The following is a 19,656-nucleotide window of genomic DNA, read 5'->3' as shown; positions in this document are numbered from 1 at the left end:
GAGCCCCCCCCCCCCATTGCCCTGTCTGCAGCAGGAGCTTTCCCCCAATTGCCCTGTAGCAGGAGCTCTCTCCCCCAATTGCCCTGTCTGCAGCAGGAGCTTCCCCCCCATTGCCCTGTCTGCAGCAGGAGCTTTCCCCCCATTGCCCTGTCTGCAGCAGGAGCACCCCCCCCATTGCCCTGTCTGCAGCAGGAGCTTCCCCCCCATTGCCCTGTCTGCAGCAGGAGCTTCCCCCCCATTGCCCTGTCTGCAGCAGGAGCTTTCCCCCCATTGCCCTGTCTGAAGCAGGAGCCTCCCACCCCCCATTGCCCTGTCTGCAGCAGGAGATTTCCCTCTCCATTGCCCTGTCTGCAGCAGGAGCTTTCCCCCCATTGCCCTGTCTGCAGCAGGAGCCTCCCCCCATTGCCCTGTCTGCAGCAGGAGCCTCCCCCCCCATTGCCCTGTCTGCAGCAGGAGCTCCCCCCCCATTGCCCTGTCTGCAGCAGGAGCTTTCCCCCCAATTGCCCTGTAGCAGGAGCTTTCCCCCCATTGCCCTGTCTACAGCAGGAGCCTTCCCCCCATTGCCCTGTCTGCAGCAGGAGCCTTCCCCCCATTGCCCTGTCTGCAGCAGGAGCCTCCCCCCATTGCCCTGTCTGCAGCAGGAGCCTCCCCCCCATCGCCCTGTCTGCAGCAGGAGCTCCCCCCCATTGCCCTGTCTGCAGCAGGAGCTTTCCCCCCAATTGCAATGTAGCAGGGAGCTTTCCCCCCCAATTGCCCTGTAGCAGGAGCTCCCTCCCCCCATTGCCCTGTCTGCAGCAGGAGCTTCCCCCCCCCCATTGCCCTATCGGCAGCAGGAACCCCCCCCCCCATTGCCCTGTCTGCAGCAGGAGCTTTCCCCCCCATTGCCCTGTCTGCAGCAGGAGCTTTCCCCCCATTGCCCTGTCTGCAGCAGGAGCTTTCCCCCCATTGCCCTGTCTGCAGCAGGAGCCTCCGCCCCCCCATTGCCCTGTCTGCAGCAGGAGCCTTCCACCCCCCACATTGCCCTATCTGCAGCAGGAGCCTTCCACCCCCCCCATTGCCCTGTCTGCAGCAGGACCCTTCCACCCCCCCATTGCCCTCTCTGCAGCAGGAGCTTCCCCCCCCCACCCATTGCCCTGTCTGCAGGAGCTTCCCCCCCCCACCCATTGCCCTGTCTGCAGCAGGAGCTTCCCCCCCACCCATTGCCTTGTCTGCAGCAGGAGCTTCCCCCCCCCACCCATTGCCCTGTCTGCAGCAGGAGCTTCCCCCCCCCACCCATTGCCCTGTCTGCAGGAGCTTTCCCCCCCACCCATTGCCCTGTCTGCAGGAGCTTTCCCCCCCCACCCATTGCCCTGTCTGCAGGAGCTTTCCCCCCCCACCCATTGCCCTGTCTGCAGCAGGAGCTTCCCCCCCACCCATTGCCTTGTCTGCAGCAGGAGCTTTCCCCCCCACCCATTGCCCTGTCTGCAACAGGAGCTTCCCCCCCCACCCATTGCCCTGTCTGCAACAGGAGCTTTCCCCCCATTGCCCTGTCTGCAGCAGGAGCCCTTCCCCCCCCCATTGCCCTGTCTGCAGCAGGAGCCTTCCCCCCCATTGCCCTGTCTGCAGCAGGAGCCTTCCCCCATTGCCCTGTCTGCAGCAGGAGCCTCCCCCCCCATTGCCCTGTCTGCAGCAGGAGTCTTCCCCCCCATTGCCCTGTCTGCAGCAGGAGCCTCCCCCCCATCGCCCTGTCTGCAGCAGGAGCTCCCCCCATTGCCCTGTCTGCAGCAGGAGCTTTCCCCCCAATTGCCCTGTAGCAGGGAGCTTTCCCCCCCAATTGCCCTGTAGCAGGAGCTCCCTCCCCCCATTGCCCTGTCTGCAGCAGGAGCTTCCCCCCCCCATTGCCCTATCGGCAGCAGGAACCCCCCCCCATTGCCCTGTCTGCAGCAGGAGCTTCCCCCCCACCCATTGCCTTGTCTGCAGCAGGAGCTTTCCCCCCCACCCATTGCCCTGTCTGCAACAGGAGCTTTCCCCCCCACCCATTGCCCTGTCTGCAACAGGAGCCTTTCCCCCCATTGCCCTGTCTGCAGCAGGAGCCCTTCCCCCCCCATTGCCCTGTCTGCAGCAGGAGCCTTCCCCCCCATTGCCCTGTCTGCAGCAGGAGCCTTCCCCCCCATTGCCCTGTCTGCAGCAGGAGCTTCCCCCCATTGCCCTGTCTGCAGCAGGAGCTTCCCCCCCCATTGCCCTGTCTGCAGCAGGAGCTTCCCCCCCACCCATTGCCTTGTCTGCAGCAGGAGCTTTCCCCCCCACCCATTGCCCTGTCTGCAACAGGAGCTTTCCCCCCCACCCATTGCCCTGTCTGCAACAGGAGCTTTCCCCCCATTGCCCTGTCTGCAGCAGGAGCCCTTCCCCCCCCATTGCCCTGTCTGCAGCAGGAGCCCTTCCCCCCCATTGCCCTGTCTGCAGCAGGAGCCTTCCCCCCCATTGCCCTGTCTGCAGCAGGAGCCTTCCCCCCATTGCCCTGTCTGCAGCAGGAGCCTTCCCCCCCATTGCCCTGTCTGCAGCAGGAGCCTTCCCCCCCATTGCCCTGTCTGCAGCAGGAGCTTTCCCCCCCATTGCCCTGTCTGCAGCAGGAGCTTTCCCCCCCATTGCCCTGTCTGCAGCAGGAGCTTCCCCCCCCATTGCCCTGTCTGCAGCAGGAGCCTTCCCCCCCATTGCCCTGTCTGCAGCAGGAGCCTTTCCCCCCCATTGACCTGTCTGCAGCAGGAGCCTCCCCCCCCCATTGCCCTGTCTGCAGCAGGAGCCTTCCCCCCATTGCCCTGTCTGCAGCAGGAGCCTCTCCCCCCCATTGCCCTGTCTGCAGCAGGAGCCTCCCCCCCCCATTGCCCTGTCTGCAGCAGGAGCCTCCCCCCCCCCATTGCCCTGTCTGCAGCAGGAGCCTCCCCCCCCCCCATTGCCCTGTCTGCAGCAGGAGCCTCCCCCCCCCCATTGCCCTGTCTGCAGCAGGAGCCTCCCCCCCCCATTGCCCTGTCTGCAGCAGGAGCCTCCCCCCCCCATTGCCCTGTCTGCAGCAGGAGCCTCCCCCCCCCATTGCCCTGTCTGCAGCAGGAGCCTCCCCCCCCCATTGCCCTGTCTGCAGCAGGAGCCTCCCCCCCCCATTGCCCTGTCTGCAGCAGGAGCCTCCCCCCCCCATTGCCCTGTCTGCAGCAGGAGCCTCCCCCCCCCATTGCCCTGTCTGCAGCAGGAGCCTCCCCCCCCCATTGCCCTGTCTGCAGCAGGAGCCTCCCCCCCCCATTGCCCTGTCTGCAGCAGGAGCCTCTCCCACCTCTACCGTTCCAAGCCAAAATAGAGCAGATCGAAGGAACATTTATGCATCTGTACATTGCATGATCTTTGTGTTTTTTTTATTTTGTTTTTTTTAATATTTGTTTGCTGTCAATCAATAGAAATACACAATTATGTCCCAGCCTATGCTGTAGTGATCACAGTACATTTATCAGAACTTCATAAAGAAAATATGTCTGTGCTTCCTAGACCCAGCTGGAGGCTGCCATTCATGCATAATCCCCTAGATACAAACACCTGTGCTGATGAGGGGTTAAGATATTATGCTGAACCCTCAGGAGCCCCCTGGGAAGGAGGAGGTGTGATCCGGCCACACACTCCCTAATGGTGTCTGTGTGTGAGCGTTTAGTGTTTCTACTCTCTATGCAAATCCAGTCACCCAATCCCGCTGTGCATGTAAATAATAGAAGTGCTGAGGGGCAGGAGGGGGGCGCTGCGGAGGATGGGACCCCCTGATGTATCACCTGAGCTCCACTGTCAAACACACTGGATATTTTTTCCACTCCTGGTGTGGAAACTACTGCAAGTATCCATATCCCTTCTTAACAAGACCCCGTAGGTAATCCTTGTCTCATAAACCGATGCTGAAGAAAACGTTCTGTTTTTCCAGCAAGGTTTATAAAACAAGAGCATCTTAAAACTCTGATATAAAGTCTGGACCTCCCACTGAACAAGCTCATGCTAAGCATTAATAGAGAAGCGGCTCAAATGGTCACCAAAATGGCTGGGGAAGACTGAAACCTTCACAGATAGTCATCAGTGACCGACTGTAAGAATCAACGTGACCAGAACTTACTGACCCCTATTGATTTGCTATTAGTGTCCACTACTCCATAAAGTGGGTATCCCATAAATACAATCCCATTCAAGTCATAGACTTAAGATCCAATGAGGCAGAAAAGAAAGCTGCTGCAGAGTTCCTGCAATAAAACAACAAAAAAGAAAGAAAGAAAGAAAGTTGCTACAAAAAGGGCTGTTGAAAAAAATATATAAAAAAAGCTGCTGCTACTGCAAACAGAGGGCGGCTGCTGCGGCAAACAGAGGGCGGCTGCTGCGGCAAACAGAGGGCGGCTGCTGCGGCAAACAGAGGGCGGCTGCTGCGGCAAACAGAGGGGGGCTGCTGCGGCAAACAGAGGGGGGCTGCTGCGGCAAACAGAGGGGGGCTGCTGCGGCAAACAGAGGGCGGCTGCTGCTGCAAACAGAGGGCGGCTGCTGCTGCAAACAGAGGGCGGCTGCTGCGGCAAACAGAGGGCGGCTGCTGCGGCAAACAGAGGGCGGCTGCTGCGGCAAACAGAGGGCGGCTGCTGCGGCAAACAGAGGGCGGCTGCTGCGGCAAACAGAGGGCGGCTGCTGCGGCAAACAGAGGGCGGCTGCTGCGGCAAACAGAGGGCGGCTGCTGCGGCAAACAGAGGGCGGCTGCTGCGGCAAACAGAGGGCGGCTGCTGCGGCAAACAGAGGGCGGCTGCTGCGGCAAACAGAGGGCGGCTGCTGCGGCAAACAGAGGGCGGCTGCTGCGGCAAACAGAGGGCGGCTGCTGCGGCAAACAGAGGGGGGCTGCTGCGGCAAACAGAGGGGGGCTGCTGCGGCAAACAGAGGGGGGCTGCTGCGGCAAACAGAGGGGGGCTGCTGCGGCAAACAGAGGGGGGCTGTTGCGGCAAACAGAGGGGGGCTGCTGCGGCAAACAGAGGAGGGCTGCTGCGGCAAACAGAGGAGGGCTGCTGCGGCAAACAGAGGAGGGCTGCTGCGGCAAACAGAGGAGGGCTGCTGCGGCAAACAGAGGAGGGCTGCTGCGGCAAACAGAGGGCTGCTGCTGCCAAAAAAGGCATCCATTCAACTGATTGCATGGTTAACGACTTGTTGCCAATCTCCTCAGCAAAATCAAATGCTATCAGGGTGGCTAAACATTGCGCACCCCACATTCGTGTCTCAATGTGTCAGTGTGGATGCAGCCTGGAGCTCGGGCGGCTTTGCTTACAGAGGGACTCGACTAGATACAACTATATCCACCCCTCCACCATCAGATATATTAATGGTATTCAGCCTTGGAATATGTACATTTTCTTATCATATACAGCAAGCAGAAGTCTTGACAATGATGCAGAATACAAAGTATTTTTGAAATTAGCAGAACATTTCGATATGACAATCCAGCCCTTCTCTTGAGCTGCAATATACGGGACATCTTCTTTAGCTCACCTCTCGCTTATTTACACTGCAACATATGCTGGGTACTGCCACACAGAGAGGGGTCCCAAAGAAGGGGTCCTCCTATGACGTTTACTTGATCTAATAGGGGCGCACAGACAGTTGTCCGATCAGCCTAGTTCTTCTACAATGACACCCTGGAGGGTGGGTTACCGATCACATAGGGTCGTGGTGGCGGTATTTCCACCCAGCCTTAACCTTCTCTATGGACTGACCCCATTACACAGATCTTGTAACCCAATTCCCCTCGCTCAGCTCTGGCACCTGATGACAGGACTGGAAAATACACGGTTAAGCCTGGCTCCGATGACAGCCGAGCAGCGGCGTTCATTACACGTGAGGGTCTGTCCAGTTGGACTGAGGCTGGAGGAAAAATCCTGGCTCGGGTTTCAGATGTTGTGCACCAGTAATGGGATGCCCGGGACCCCAGAGATGGTCCGTAGTAAGATGGGTTGTTGTAGGGTGGTGATGACAGGGGAGGAGATCGTGTGAAAGAGAAGGACAGGACACATCGGGGGACGAACGAGAGAAAGGACGCGGCTCGTCGGAGATAGTGAGCATGCACGTGTATAGTGAGATTGGGAAGAATGTCCTTCAGGGCACCCAGTAGTCCTCACACCTTACCTCTTAGTATTATGAATGGTGGTCCCACCAAGGACAATGCGGACCCCCGGTGTCGTCCGGTTCAAGTTATACACAGTCTGTGCTTCTTCATAAGTTGCTCCCCCAACTATGAAGACAATGATATCCTGAGGCCTGCGGACAAAATAGTTTATGAAGGGTGAGGACTGGGCTGACAGATACTTCATGGAGAAGAGGAGGACTGGGCAGCTTACTCCAACTACATACATGTCTGACCGGAGCGTGCATGTATATAGGGTAGTCGGTACACATAGCCGTCAGCAGGACAGCTCATGTGCATGACCAGCCTCAGAGAGGTGATAGCTGTGAATGGCCTAAGTCTTACCGGTCCCGCAGGGTGCTAGGTCCCACATAGGGGTACATGTTGTCCCTCAGCTTCCCTTTTATCAGCTGGTCCAGGGTATCAAGAAGGAACGGCTGGTGCTGTGTGTACACGTTCTCCACTCCCTGCACGAGAACAAACAGGGCAACAGTTTATTAGGGAATAGGCCTCCAATCTACATGTTCCAGACCCTTTCTACTATAGCCAGAAGTACATTTACCAGTAATTTGGAGCACAACTGCTCTTCTGTGGGATTGGACCAGACATCAGTTTACCAGTGACAGAAAAGCCGCCTTACCCCGGGAGCGCCCCAAAAGAGCCGCCGTACCCCGAGAGCACCCCAAAAGAGACGCCGTACCCCGGGAGCGCCCCAAAAGAGACGCCGTACCCCGGGAGCGCCCCAAAAGAGACGCCGTACCCCGGGAGCGCCCCAAAAGAGCCGCCGTACCCCGGGAGCGCCCCAAAAGAGACGCCGTACCCCGGGAGCGCCCCAAAAGAGACGCCGTACCCCAGGAGCGCCCCAAAAGAGACACCGTACCCCAGGAGCACCCCAAAAGAGACGCCGTACCCCGGGAGCGCCCCAAAAGAGCCACCATACCCCGGGAGCGCCCCACCAATCATTTAGACATAACAGTTTGCTCCTTGATCCTTACAATTCCCATTTTTCCGGCTTCCGACACATCAACTTCAAGAAAGGACTGGTCATCTGCTGATGATACATCCCACCCGTAATACACGAGCTCATTGTTATATATCTATCCCGGCCAGCAGATATGGAGTTTGTCTAAATCCTCCAACCATAAGTCACTGACCTTGAGTCCTTTGAAAAACTGTTTGGTGATGGCCACGGCGTCCTTAGGACTGAACAGATCGCTGCCTCGGACTCTCTTCCCACCAAACTCCACCACGGAAGACACCAGCTGCACAAAAAACAAAAGGAGCCAGTCACCTTCCACTCATACACCCTTATAGGGGTGGGGAGGAGTAACGGAAAAGTCTCACCCTGCGATACTTCTCAGATACCCCCCGGTTACGGAGGTCAGCGAGGAGACTCTGCAGAGCGTTGTTGCTGTGCCGCTCATAGTGCAGAGCATACAGCATGACTAAACGTGTGGCGTCCAATTCAGACAAGCGCTGGTTCTGCAAAACACGCTTCACATTCTGAAGGAAAAAAAATAAAAACAATTTCTGCTCAGAAGCTTGTAGGATCTAGTGTAATACAGGATAAGTTATGGAATAATTCCACCAGCAGAATAGTGAGTGCAGCTCTGGGGTATAAGACAGGATGTAACTCAGGATCAGTAATGTAATTTGTGCACACAGTGACTGCACCAGCAGAACAGTGAGCGCAGCTCTGGGGTATAAGTCAGGATGTAACTCAGGATCAGTAATGTAATGTATGTGCACAGTGACTGCACCGGCATCATACTGGGTGCAGCTCTGATCAGCTGCTAGTCAGTGTGGTGATTACGGGTGTGGTGGCTGCAGATCCTGCTGTGAGCTCCTGATCTCTGAGAACCAACACCTCTCCACCTGTGGACCTGCTCTCTCTCTTTCCCGGAGGGAGAGCTGGTTTCTGGGATGAGTGAAGGAGCCAAGTCCCAGGCTTCTGCTTCCCGAACCAGGCCAGCGGGGGGCAGAAGAAACCAGCAACCGGCCTGCACATCAGAGGACTCGGGGGTGAGACGCTGCACCAGGAGTCGCAGCAATGTGGCTCCTACTCCTCCCGGGATTGTGGAGACTCCTAGAAGCCGCAAGGCTTCCAGCATGGAGGTAAAGCCTGACAGCGGCGTGCATGATGGTGCTCCTTCCGGAGGAAAGCGGAGTGCTCACGGAGGTGAGGCCGACCTCCCTGAGGGGGGTTGGGCGCTGCAGGGACCCCGGGAGTCTGTGTCCACCTATGCCTCCCGGGTCATGATCCGCCTCCGTGAGTATGAAGATGCCAGTAAGCTCATCAGGAGGCTCCGGGAGGAGCTGCGCTGCACAAGCGCCAAAGCTGCGGGGGCCTCCAAACAGAGCAAGGCTAAACTCCAGGCCGAGGTAAAGCGACTGACCAGCGAGATTCACCTGCTGGAACTGAGGAAAGCTGACATCAGGGAGCAGAGTGGTCATTTCAAAGAAAAACTAATAAATGAAGACCGCTTTAGAGAAATGGCTGATACCAGAGAGCAAAGGCAGATGGGGCTGCAGCCTGAGAGCCAGGTGGATGATGAGAGTGATGATGACCAGCAGGAAGCCCCACCTGGCAGCCTGCAAAGTCACCCGCAGGCCACGTACAGCGAGCTCCCTGCAGGACAGGCGACAGTGACATCCGGTCGCAGTTCTGCCGGCTCTGGGGAGGACAGTGACAGCAGCGGCCAGGGAGGGGCGCTAATGGCGGAGATTAAGCTCCTGGAGTCCCCAGTGTGCCTCCAAAACTTCCATCTTGGTGACGATCCACCAGAAGAGGCACCTGGGGGCCACAAAAAGGCAAAGAAGACCAAGCCAAAGCTGCAGGAGGCGGTAAGATACGTATATGCCCCCCTCCCTGTACCCCCTGAGTCGGCGGCAGGCTCAGCTCGCTGTATAAGCCCCTTTGCCCAGCCCAGCCCGGGTTCTGCTGTGGATCCGGTGCAAAGGCGCGGGGAGATTACAGAGCGCGGTAGTGAGGCGCAGAGCTCCGTCTCTGCTTGTAGTAGCGGGGACGTAGCAGGAGGTGCATCAGCTGAGAGGCTGGACAGTGAGGGCGGCCCGGCGGCGGGCGTTCCATCAGGCCACGATGCTGTGGTGCGCTCCTCAGTGGGAGGGGGGAGCAGCCCGGTGTCGGGGACAGCTCCGGTAGCCTCGGCACCTCTGAATGCTGTTGCCGCTGATCACTTAGTTGAGAAGCGGCGGCAGTGTGAGGGGGCAGTTGGGGCTGAGCGTTCCGGTCCTCCCACGAAACTGCTATTTTGTGTTGGCGTCGCTGGTCCGGAAGATCCTGATGCTAAAGATCAGCGGCGCCTAACAGCATCTAAAGATCAGCGGCACATTATTCCGAATGCCAAACAGCGGAAATTACCGACCAATGATGTGGAGGGCACACATAAGACCGGAGGTGAGGTCGCCTCCAGTTCTATGGAGGTGACTGAGCCCCTTGTGCCTGATGCAGAGGTCAAAATGTCATCCGCCATTGTTACTGGTCCAGCAGGAATGAATGTGGTGGTGGAGGTGAATGAGGATAATTCATTGTCTAGTGGTGTGGTTGCTGGTTTGGTGGAGGGTGAGATGGAGGTGGGTAATGGTGATACTGTTGGGGCTGATGTGGTCACTGGTCCGGTTGCCCCCCCGGGGGTGGCAACACCTGTCCAGAGTTATGCCAGTGTCACCTCCGGGGCAAATAGGGCATCCTCCTTGTCTCCGGGCGTTGGGGACGGCATGTTGCAACGGCGCCTTCTGGAGGCTCTAAAGAAGGGGGAGAGATCACTAATGGTAGAGGGTCGAGAGGTTGATCTATCCTTCTGGATAGAGAGGCATGGCCTCGGGGCCTTCCGAGAGCAAAAAGGAGGGGATACAGTGTGGTCCCTCCCAACAGCCGGGCCAGGCAGTGTGCGTAGGAATGTGGTCCGTCTTCGGTGGAGGGGCAGTGATGCATGTCCTCCAAGGTCTAAAGTTGTGGAGCTCCTGCTGAGGATGGGCTTCAAGGCGATTGACATCTACGCCTTGATACATCCCTATTCCACGCCTGAGTTTGATATCAGCTTTGTTCGGCCGGAGGGGCTTGAGCTCTTCTGGGCGAATTATGAGCTGGCAAAAAATGAGCCCGGCTGGCGAGACTTTGCCGTTCAGGCAGTGTCTCGCCAAAACCAGATCAAGAAAGTGACCGTGATGACTCGTAACGAGTCGCTTTCTTGCTATGACATCATGACGTGGCTTGGTCGGTATGGAGAGGTGGTGGAGATGCCAAAGAAAAACCGCGACGAGTTTGGTATCTGGTCAGGGGCCTGGACGTTTATGGTAAAACTTAAGCGTTCAGGTGGTACGGTTGCCCACATTCCATCGTCTGCCTTCCTGGGTAGGGATCGTATCCTGGTCTTCTACCAGGGGCAACCGAAGCTCTGTCACAGGTGCGGCGACCCCACACACTTCAGTGCAAACTGCACTGTGCAGAAATGTGCGTTGTGTGGGGGTGTCGGCCCTCTTGCCGCCTCTTGTGTGGAGATTAGGTGCCACCTGTGTGGTGAGTTAGGTCACCCATTCAGCCGTTGTCCTCGCTCCTTTGCTAATGCAGTCGAGACCCCGGTGGGAGTAAGCCGTGAGGCCGATTCTGCTGGGGAGGGGACTAGCAGGGGTGGGGGAGCCGAGGGGCCAGGGAAGAAAAGCAATAAAAAGACGCCTGCCCAGCTGAGGCGTCTAGACAAGCGCAAACAGGAGAGGGAGCGGGGCGAGCCCCAGACTACCGGGGCAGCCCCTGTCCTGGAAGCCAGTCTTGCTGCTGAGGCCCCGAGGGATGATGAGTTGGATGAGGAGGTCAGGAGGATCCACAGGGAGGAAACCGCCTCTGCCTCAGAATCCTCCCATTATGAAAGTATGGATGAGGATAATAATCGGTGGCTAGAGAACAAGCGTAAGCTCGGCACAAAAAAGAAGAGAAAGAAGGGAGATAAAACATCTTCTCCCGCTCTGACCAAGGTACCTAAGGAAGGTAAAACTGACTCCCCTCTAGTTGGTCTTTCTAACCGGTTCCAAGCCCTTGATAACATCTCTTCCTCTGAGAAGGAGGCCGAGGGTGAGGTTCCGGCTTCAGCGGAGCTTACAGGGGGCGCAGAGTCTCCTTCACTTGGGGATGTAAGGTCCTTGGGGGGAGGGACTGGCCCAGAGTCCGGAGACGAGGACGAAAAAAGAAGGAAAAATGTGGGAATGGACACCTCTGTGTCATTAAAGAGGGGGAAGGATTCCTCCTCTGAGGCAGAGGATAAGGGGAGTGGGATGAAGAAAGCCATCTAACTCAATCACCAATGATGGCGGTACCCACTCCGTTGACGCTGGCGTCCATTAATGTCGCCAGCATTAAGTCAAATATGGCTAGATTTGCGGCCTTTGATTTTCTCAGCCGGGTTGAAGCTGACATTTTCTTTTTGCAAGAGACCAGGCTGCCAAATATGGCAGAGGTGTTTATAGCTAATAGGGAGTGGAGACTTGGGCCCTCCTATTGGTCTCTTGCGGCCGAGCCGTATAGCGGAGTGGCGGTCCTTTTTACCGCACCAGTAGAATGCTGACGGGTTATTGAGTTAGAAATGGGGAGGTGCCTGATATTAGATGTCCTTATGAAGGGACAGGAGCTTCGGCTCATTAACATTTATGGTCCCCAATCTAAGTGGGACCGGAAGTGTCTCTTTATGAGGATCAAGCCCTACCTTTTTACGAGTCGGCAGGTCGTCTTTGGAGGGGACTTCAACACTGTCACGAGGCCCCGGGATAGAGGAGGTTCCAGAGACAAGCTGACTTATGATAGCGTCGCCCTTAATAGTATAGCTAGTGAGGCTCGCCTGGTGGATGTCCACATCCGGCACACCCCAGGCCACGAGGGGTTCACCTATCATAGAGGTAACTGTAGGTCCAGGATAGACAGGTTTTATTTAAAGGAGGAAGCAGTCTCTTCAGCAGTATCTGTTGTTGAGGTGGAGTTCTCCGATCACTGTATGATTTTGTTTTCCCTGAATGTTACAGAGACCCCCCGGATGGGAAGAGGCTTTTGGAGGCTCAATTCGTCTCTCTTGGAAGAAGCGGAGATAAGACAGTCCTTTGAGGATTTTCTTCAGAGCCAGGTACCCTTACTGGATCGTTGTAGTAGTAAGTCAGAGTGGTGGGAGATGTTCAAGAAAAGGGTGGCGAGATTCTTCCGCCAGCTCTCGAGCCTCAGGAGCCTGGACAGGTATCGCCTGTATCAGGGCCTGAGGAGGAAACTCGAGCATCTTGTCTCAACTGGAGGTAGCCGCGAGGAGATCTCCAGAGTGAAATCTTTGCTAATGAGGTGTCAGTATGATAGACACGCATCTTTGGTTTTTGAGAGGGATTACGGGAAGTACCGCTCGCCCGACCCTTACAGAAACTGCAAGATGTCAGTGAATAGTAAAGTTGTTACAGGACTGGTTGACACTGCGGGGTCCCTGAAAAGATCCAGATCGGGGATCCTGGAGGTCGTCAGATCCTTCTACTCGCACCTCTTGGGGAAGAGGGATCTGGATTGGGATGAGATGTCGGCTTTTCTGGCTGAAGCCGTCCCCGAACCAGGGGTAGACCCCTCTCTTGGCGTTTTGACAGAGATGATCAGGGAAGAGGAAGTTAAGTTGGCGATTGAAGGGCTTGCCCTGAAGAAATCTCCCGGTCCGGATGGCGTAACATCTGAATTCTATAAGACCTTTAAGGACGCCTTGGTTCCCCTCTTGACTGAGGTATTCAATGAGTGTCTTTCCTCGGGCACTCTGCCAAAGTCAATGAGGAGGTCTGCCCTGATCATCTTGTCAAAGGGTAAGGACCCATCTTGCATTGAGAATTGGCGTCCCATAGCGCTTCTCAATGCAGACAGGAAGGTTTTGGCAAAGGTGCTGTTTAATCGGCTGGTGAAATTTGCACCCCAGCTCCTTTCGGGGGCCCAGCATTGCTCTGTTCCGGGCCGCAGTACAATTAGTGCTGTACTCTGTGTCCGAGAGGCGGTGGAGCAGGGTAGGGCTGGCCACTGGAAGGGGTACATGCTGTCATTGGACCAGGCAAAAGCGTTTGATCGGGTTAATCATGAGTACCTCTGGTCTGTCCTTCTGAGGTATGGCCTGCCGGGGGGGTTCGTTGATTGGCTTAAGACCCTGTACGCTGGGGCAGAGAGTTTCCCGCTTGTGAAAGGTTGGATTGGCAGCTCTTTTGAGGTTGGGTGTGGTGTTCGCCAGGGTTGTCCCTTGAGCCCGCTACTGTACGCGTTTTCGATTGACCCACTTCTTAGGAGGGTGGAGCGTGGACCGTTAGCTGGGATCGGGATGGACCGGGCAGCACCGGAAGCCACTCTGAGAGTGGTGCCGTATGCCGATGACGTCACCGTTTTTGTTTCCTCTGATGGGGAGGCAGAATGGCTGATGTCAGAGGTAAATCGCTACTCGGAGGCATCCGGGTCTAAGATCAACCGGGATAAGTGTGAGAGTCTCTGGCTGGGAGGAGGAGATCCTGGTTTTGATCTCCCGGACACCCTTCCAGAACCCAAAGTCTCTGCAAAAGTTCTTGGCATCGAATTTGGCCAGGGGGATTACCCCAAACAAAATTGGGACAGCGGGCTAGAGATCGCCACTCAGAAGGTGAAGCAATGGAAGGGTTGGTCTTTGACCCTAAGGGAAAGGGTAAACCTGATCAAAACTTACCTGCTCCCTTTGCTGATCTATCTGGGCAGTGTGTGCATCTTGCCAGAGCCTCTCTGGACTCGGGTCTACAGTTTGTTCTTTCAACTGTTATGGGGGAATAGACTGAACCTGGTCAAGAGGGAGGTTACTTACCGTACGAGGAGACTAGGAGGGTTGGGTATGGTCAACCCTGTGGTATTCCTTGTGAATACCTTCATTAAGATCAATATTGCAAACCTCTGGAAAGAGAGGGCTCCTCCGTGGGTATTCTCCTGTAAGGGATGGTTTCAGCCTTTCTTCCAGGAATGGGAGACAGGAGGGCAAGTGAAGGATCTCCGCACACCGCATGGACATCTCCCGGCTTACGCTACCGTGGTTCTGAAGGTAATTCGCCGGTGGGGTCTGGGAATGTGGGAGGTCAGGACTCTGCCAAGGAAGCTCCTTGACAAAAGGGTTCTGTTGACCCATTTTCAGAGGCCTCTGGCGCTCAGGGATTGCCCAAGTCGGGATATTGGGGTGGGTCTGCATCTTTTGAATTCTATCAGGATCCCCTCGAAGGTTTGGGACTTGGCTTGGCGCTGCTTCCATGGGAAACTGTGTGTGAGGGACAATCTGAAGTGTAGGAGCTCTGAGGACTGGAACTGTCCTCGGGAGCATTGTGGTACCATGCTTGAAAGCATGGACCACTTCCTGCTTCGTTGTCCCTTTAACACAGAGGTGTACAACAGGGTGGGCGCCTCCATTGGCTGGCCCCGGCTGGCCGGTCTCTCTTATGCGGAATGGGCCTATGGAGCATTCGGGGACCTGGGTGGTCGGGACCGCTGCACCTTATTTCTAGTTAGCGCAGTGGTTAGGTATCACACGTGGAACGCACGGTGCTTAGTATCAACGCAGCGGAAAATCCTCCCAGTGGACGATGTGTTTAGGACCATACTCGGTGACCTGGTGAAGGTGCGTTCTCTGGAGTATGAGAGACTGGGTACACGGAGGGCCGCTCTCCTCTGGAGGGGCTTTTCTTTTAGTGTGCCCTAGTCTGGTCATCTCCTGTCCTGGTGGTGGGCTGCTGCTGACACCATAGATTTTTGTTTTATTGATCAGTAGACAGTGATGTAGGGCTGCAGGCGCCGAACTTGGGCTTTGTCAGTTGTGGTTATTGTATTGTTTGTTTCTGTATATATTGTATATATGGGTTTGGGTGTAGGTGTTAGGTTGGGTGGAGGGAAAAGGGGGGAGGTGGGTTCATCTTGTGGGACACTGGTTATTTGGGTGAAAAACTGGCACTGCCTGATCTGGCCTATGGACGTTGGACATGGACTGAGGCATGAGACGCAGGACCAGCTCTCAGGTCAGTGCCGGGGAGGGACTGGTGGGCTCGAGTGTGGGGGGTTTGTTTTGTCTTGTATATATTTGTATAGTTAGTATTTATTTTATTTATTTAAAAAAAAAAAAGAATGTATATATTATTTCGTATATAATTTGTCGGTTATTGTTTATTATATTATTATTTGTTTGGTAACCGGACCAGATGTCATGGTGTAGGTAGTTATTATTGTGTATATATGTATAATATGTGTGTGAGGAGAGAGGGAGCGGCTGGACCAGTTTCATTACATTGTTTATTTTCTGGTTATTAATTTTATGTTTCTGTTATTATTATTGTTATGTTTTTCATTTTTATAATAAAAGATCTACAGGATGTAACTCAGGATCAGTAATGTAATGTATGTACACAGTGACTGCACCAGCAGAATAGTGAGTGCAGCTCTGGAGTATAATACAGGATGTAACTCAGGATCAGTAATGTAATGTATGTACACAGTGACTGTACCAGCAGAATAGTGAGTGCAGCTCTGGAGTATAATACATGATGTAACTCAGGATCAGTAATGTAATGTATGTACACAGTGACTGCACCAGCAGAATAGTGAGTGCAGCTCTGGAGTATAATACAGGATGTAACTCAGGATCAGTAATGTAATGTATGTACACAGTGACTGTACCAGCAGAATAGTGAGTGCAGCTCTGGAGTATAATACAGGATGTAACTCAGGATCAGTACAGGATCAGTAATGTAATGTATGTACACAGTGACTGTACCAGCAGAATAGTGAGTGCAGCTCTGGAGTATAATACAGGATGTAACTCAGGATCAGTAATGTAATGTATGTACACAGTGACTGCACCAGCAGAATAGTGAGTGCAGCTCTGGAGTATAATACAGGATGTAACTCAGGATCAGTACAGGATCAGTAATGTAATGTATGTACACAGTGACTGTACCAGCAGAATAGTGAGTGCAGCTCTGGAGTATAATACAGGATGTAACTCAGGATCAGTACAGCATCAGTAATGTAATGTATGTACACAGTGACTGTACCAGCAGAATAGTGAGTGCAGCTCTGGAGTATAATACAGGATGTAACTCAGGATCAGTACAGGATCAGTAATGTAATGTATGTACACAGTGACTGCACCAGCAGAATAGTGAGTGCAGCTCTGGAGTATAATACAGGATGTAACTCAGGATCAGTAATGTAATGTATGTACACAGTGACTGTACCAGCAGAATAGTGAGTGCAGCTCTGGAGTATAATACAGGATGTAACTCAGGATCAGTACAGGATCAGTAATGTAATGTATGTACACAGTGACTGTACCAGCAGAATAGTGAGTGCAGCTCTGGAGTATAATACAGGAGGTAACTCAGGATCAGTACAGGATCAGTAATGTAATGTATGTACACAGTGACGCCACAAGCAGAATAGTGAGTGCAGCTCTGGAGTATAATACAGGATGTAACTCAGGATCAGTAATGTAATGTATGTACACAGTGACTGCACCAGCAGAATAGTGAGTGCAGCTCTGGAGTATAATACAGGATGTAACTCAGGATCAGTAATGTAATGTATGTACACAGTGACTGCACCAGCAGAATAGTGAGTGCAGCTCTGGAGTATAATACAGGATGTAACTCAGGATCAGTACAGGATCAGTAATGTAATGTATGTACACAGTGACTGTACCAGCAGAATAGTGAGTGCAGCTCTGGAGTATAATACAGGATGTAACTCAGGATCAGTACAGGATCAGTAATGTAATGTATGTACACAGTGACTGTACCAGCAGAATAGTGAGTGCAGCTCTGGAGTATAATACAGGATGTAACTCAGGATCAGTACAGGATCAGTAATGTAATGTATGTACACAGTGACTGCACCAGCAGAATAGTGAGTGCAGCTCTGGAGTATAATACAGGATGTAACTCAGGATCAGTAATGTAATGTATGTACACAGTGACTGTACCAGCAGAATAGTGAGTGCAGCTCTGGAGTATAATACAGGATGTAACTCAGGATCAGTAATGTAATGTATGTACACAGTGACTGCACCAGCAGAATAGTGAGTGCAGCTCTGGAGTATAATACAGGATGTAACTCAGGATCAGTAATGTAATGTATGTACACAGTGACTGCACCAGCAGAATAGTGAGTGCAGCTCTGGAGTATAATACAGGATGTAACTCAGGATCAGTACAGGATCAGTAATGTATGTACACAGTGACTGCACCAGCAGAATAGTGAGTGCAGCTCTGGAGTATAATACAGGATGTAACTCAGGATCAGTAATGTAATGTATGTACACAGTGACTGCACCAGCAGAATAGTGAGTGCAGCTCTGGAGTATAATACAGGGTGTAACTCAGGATCAGTAATGTAATGTATGTACACAGTGACTGCACCAGCAGAATAGTGAGTGCAGCTCTGGGGTATAATACAGGATGTAACTCAGGATCAGTAATGTAATATATGTACACAGTGACTGCACCAGCAGAATAGTGAGTGCAGCTCTGGGGTATAATACAGGATGTAACTCAGGATCAGTACAGGATCAGTAATGTAATGTATGTACACAGTGACTGCACCAGCAGAATAGTGAGTGCAGCTCTGGAGTATAATATAGGATGTAACTCAGGATCAGTAATGTAATGTATGTACACAGTGACTCCACCAGCAGAATAGTGAGTGCAGCTCTGGAGTATAATACAGGAGGTAACTCAGGATCAGTAATGTAATGTATGTACACAGTGACTCCACAAGCAGAATAGTGAGTGGAGCTCTGGAGTATAATACAGGATGTAACTCAGGATCAGTACAGGATCAGTAATGTAATGTATGTACACAGTGACTGCACAAGCAGAATAGTGAGTGCAGCTCTGGAGTATAATACAGGATGTAACTCAGGATCAGTAATGTAATGTATGTACACAGTGACTCCACCAGCAGAATATTGAGTGCTGCTCTGGAGTATAATACAGGAGGTAACTCAGGATCAGTAATGTAATGTATGTACACAGTGACTGCACCAGCAGAATAGTGAGTGCAGCTCTGGAGTATAATACAGGAGGTAACTCAGGATCAGTACAGGATCAGTAATGTAATGTATGTACACAGTGACTGCACAAGCAGAATAGTGAGTGCAGCTCTGGAGTATAATACAGGATGTAACTCAGGATCAGTACAGGATCAGTAATGTAATGTATGTACACAGTGACTGCACAAGCAGAATAGTGAGTGCAGCTCTGGAGTATAATACAGGAGGTAACTCAGGATCAGTACAGGATCAGTAATGTAATGTATGTACACAGTGACTCCACAAGCAGAATAGTGAGTGCAGCTCTGGAGTATAATACAGGATGTAACTCAGGATCAGTAATGTAATGTATGTACACAGTGACTGCACCAGCAGAATAGTGAGTGCAGCTCTGGAGTATAATACAGGGTGTAACTCAGGATCAGTAATGTAATGTATGTACACAGTGACTCCACCTGCAGAATAGTGAGTGCAGCTCTGGGGTATAATACAGGATGTAACTCAGGATCAGTAATGTAATGTATGTACACAGTGACTGCACCAGCAGAATAGTGAGTGCAGCTCTGGGGTATAATACAGGATGTAACTCAGGATCAGTAATGTAATGTATGTACACAGTGACTGCACCAGCAGAATAGTGAGTGCAGCTCTGGAGTATAATACAGGATGTAACTCAGGATCAGTACAGGATCAGTAATGTAATGTATGTACACAGTGACTGCACCAGCAGAATAGTGAGTGCAGCTCTGGAGTATAATACAGGATGTAACTCAGGATCAGTAATGTAATGTATGTACACAGTGACTGCACCAGAAGAATAGTGAGTGCAGCTCTGGGGTATAATACAGGATGTAACTCAGGATCAGTAATGTAATGTATGTACACAGTGACTGCACCAGCAGAATAGTGAGTGCAGCTCTGGAGTATAATACAGGATGTAACTCAGGATCAGTACAGGATCAGTAATGTAATGTATGTACACAGTGACTGTACCAGCAGAATAGTGAGTGCAGCTCTGGAGTATAATACAGGATGTAACTCAGGATCAGTACAGGATCAGTAATGTAATGTATGTACACAGTGACTGTACCAGCAGAATAGTGAGTGCAGCTCTGGAGTATAATACAGGAGGTAACTCAGGATCAGTACAGGATCAGTAATGTAATGTATGTACACAGTGACTCCACAAGCAGAATAGTGAGTGCAGCTCTGGAGTATAATACAGGATGTAACTCAGGATCAGTAATGTAATGTATGTACACAGTGACTGCACCAGCAGAATAGTGAGTGCAGCTCTGGAGTATAATACAGGATGTAACTCAGGATCAGTAATGTAATGTATGTACACAGTGACTGCACCAGCAGAATAGTGAGTGCAGCTCTGGAGTATAATACAGGATGTAACTCAGGATCAGTACAGGATCAGTAATGTAATGTATGTACACAGTGACT

At 52.8% G+C, this 19,656-nt stretch overlaps 1 protein-coding gene across 1 annotated transcript in view; it reads right to left on the bottom strand.

Moving 5' to 3' along the window:
- VPS45 (vacuolar protein sorting 45 homolog) overlaps nt 1–19,656 on the bottom strand; it is a 55,281-nt gene that overhangs the window by 10,137 nt on the left and 25,488 nt on the right. Inside the window, exons 11-14 of the mRNA XM_073639422.1 lie at nt 7,493–7,651; nt 7,303–7,410; nt 6,494–6,615; nt 6,151–6,282 (exon numbers count right to left, since the gene is read on the bottom strand). Coding sequence (XP_073495523.1) covers nt 6,151–6,282; nt 6,494–6,615; nt 7,303–7,410; nt 7,493–7,651 — 521 coding nt within the window. The remainder of the gene's footprint in view (nt 1–6,150; nt 6,283–6,493; nt 6,616–7,302; nt 7,411–7,492; nt 7,652–19,656) is intronic.

Source organism: Phyllobates terribilis, unplaced genomic scaffold (genome assembly GCF_046119375.1).
Source record: "Phyllobates terribilis strain yellow unplaced genomic scaffold, ASM4611937v1 Scaffold_7__3_contigs__length_470593459, whole genome shotgun sequence".
Classification (NCBI taxonomy): domain Eukaryota; kingdom Metazoa; phylum Chordata; class Amphibia; order Anura; family Dendrobatidae; genus Phyllobates; species Phyllobates terribilis.
The sequence above is the reverse complement of the archived record's forward strand: the minus strand, read 5'-3'. Positions and strand labels throughout refer to the sequence as shown.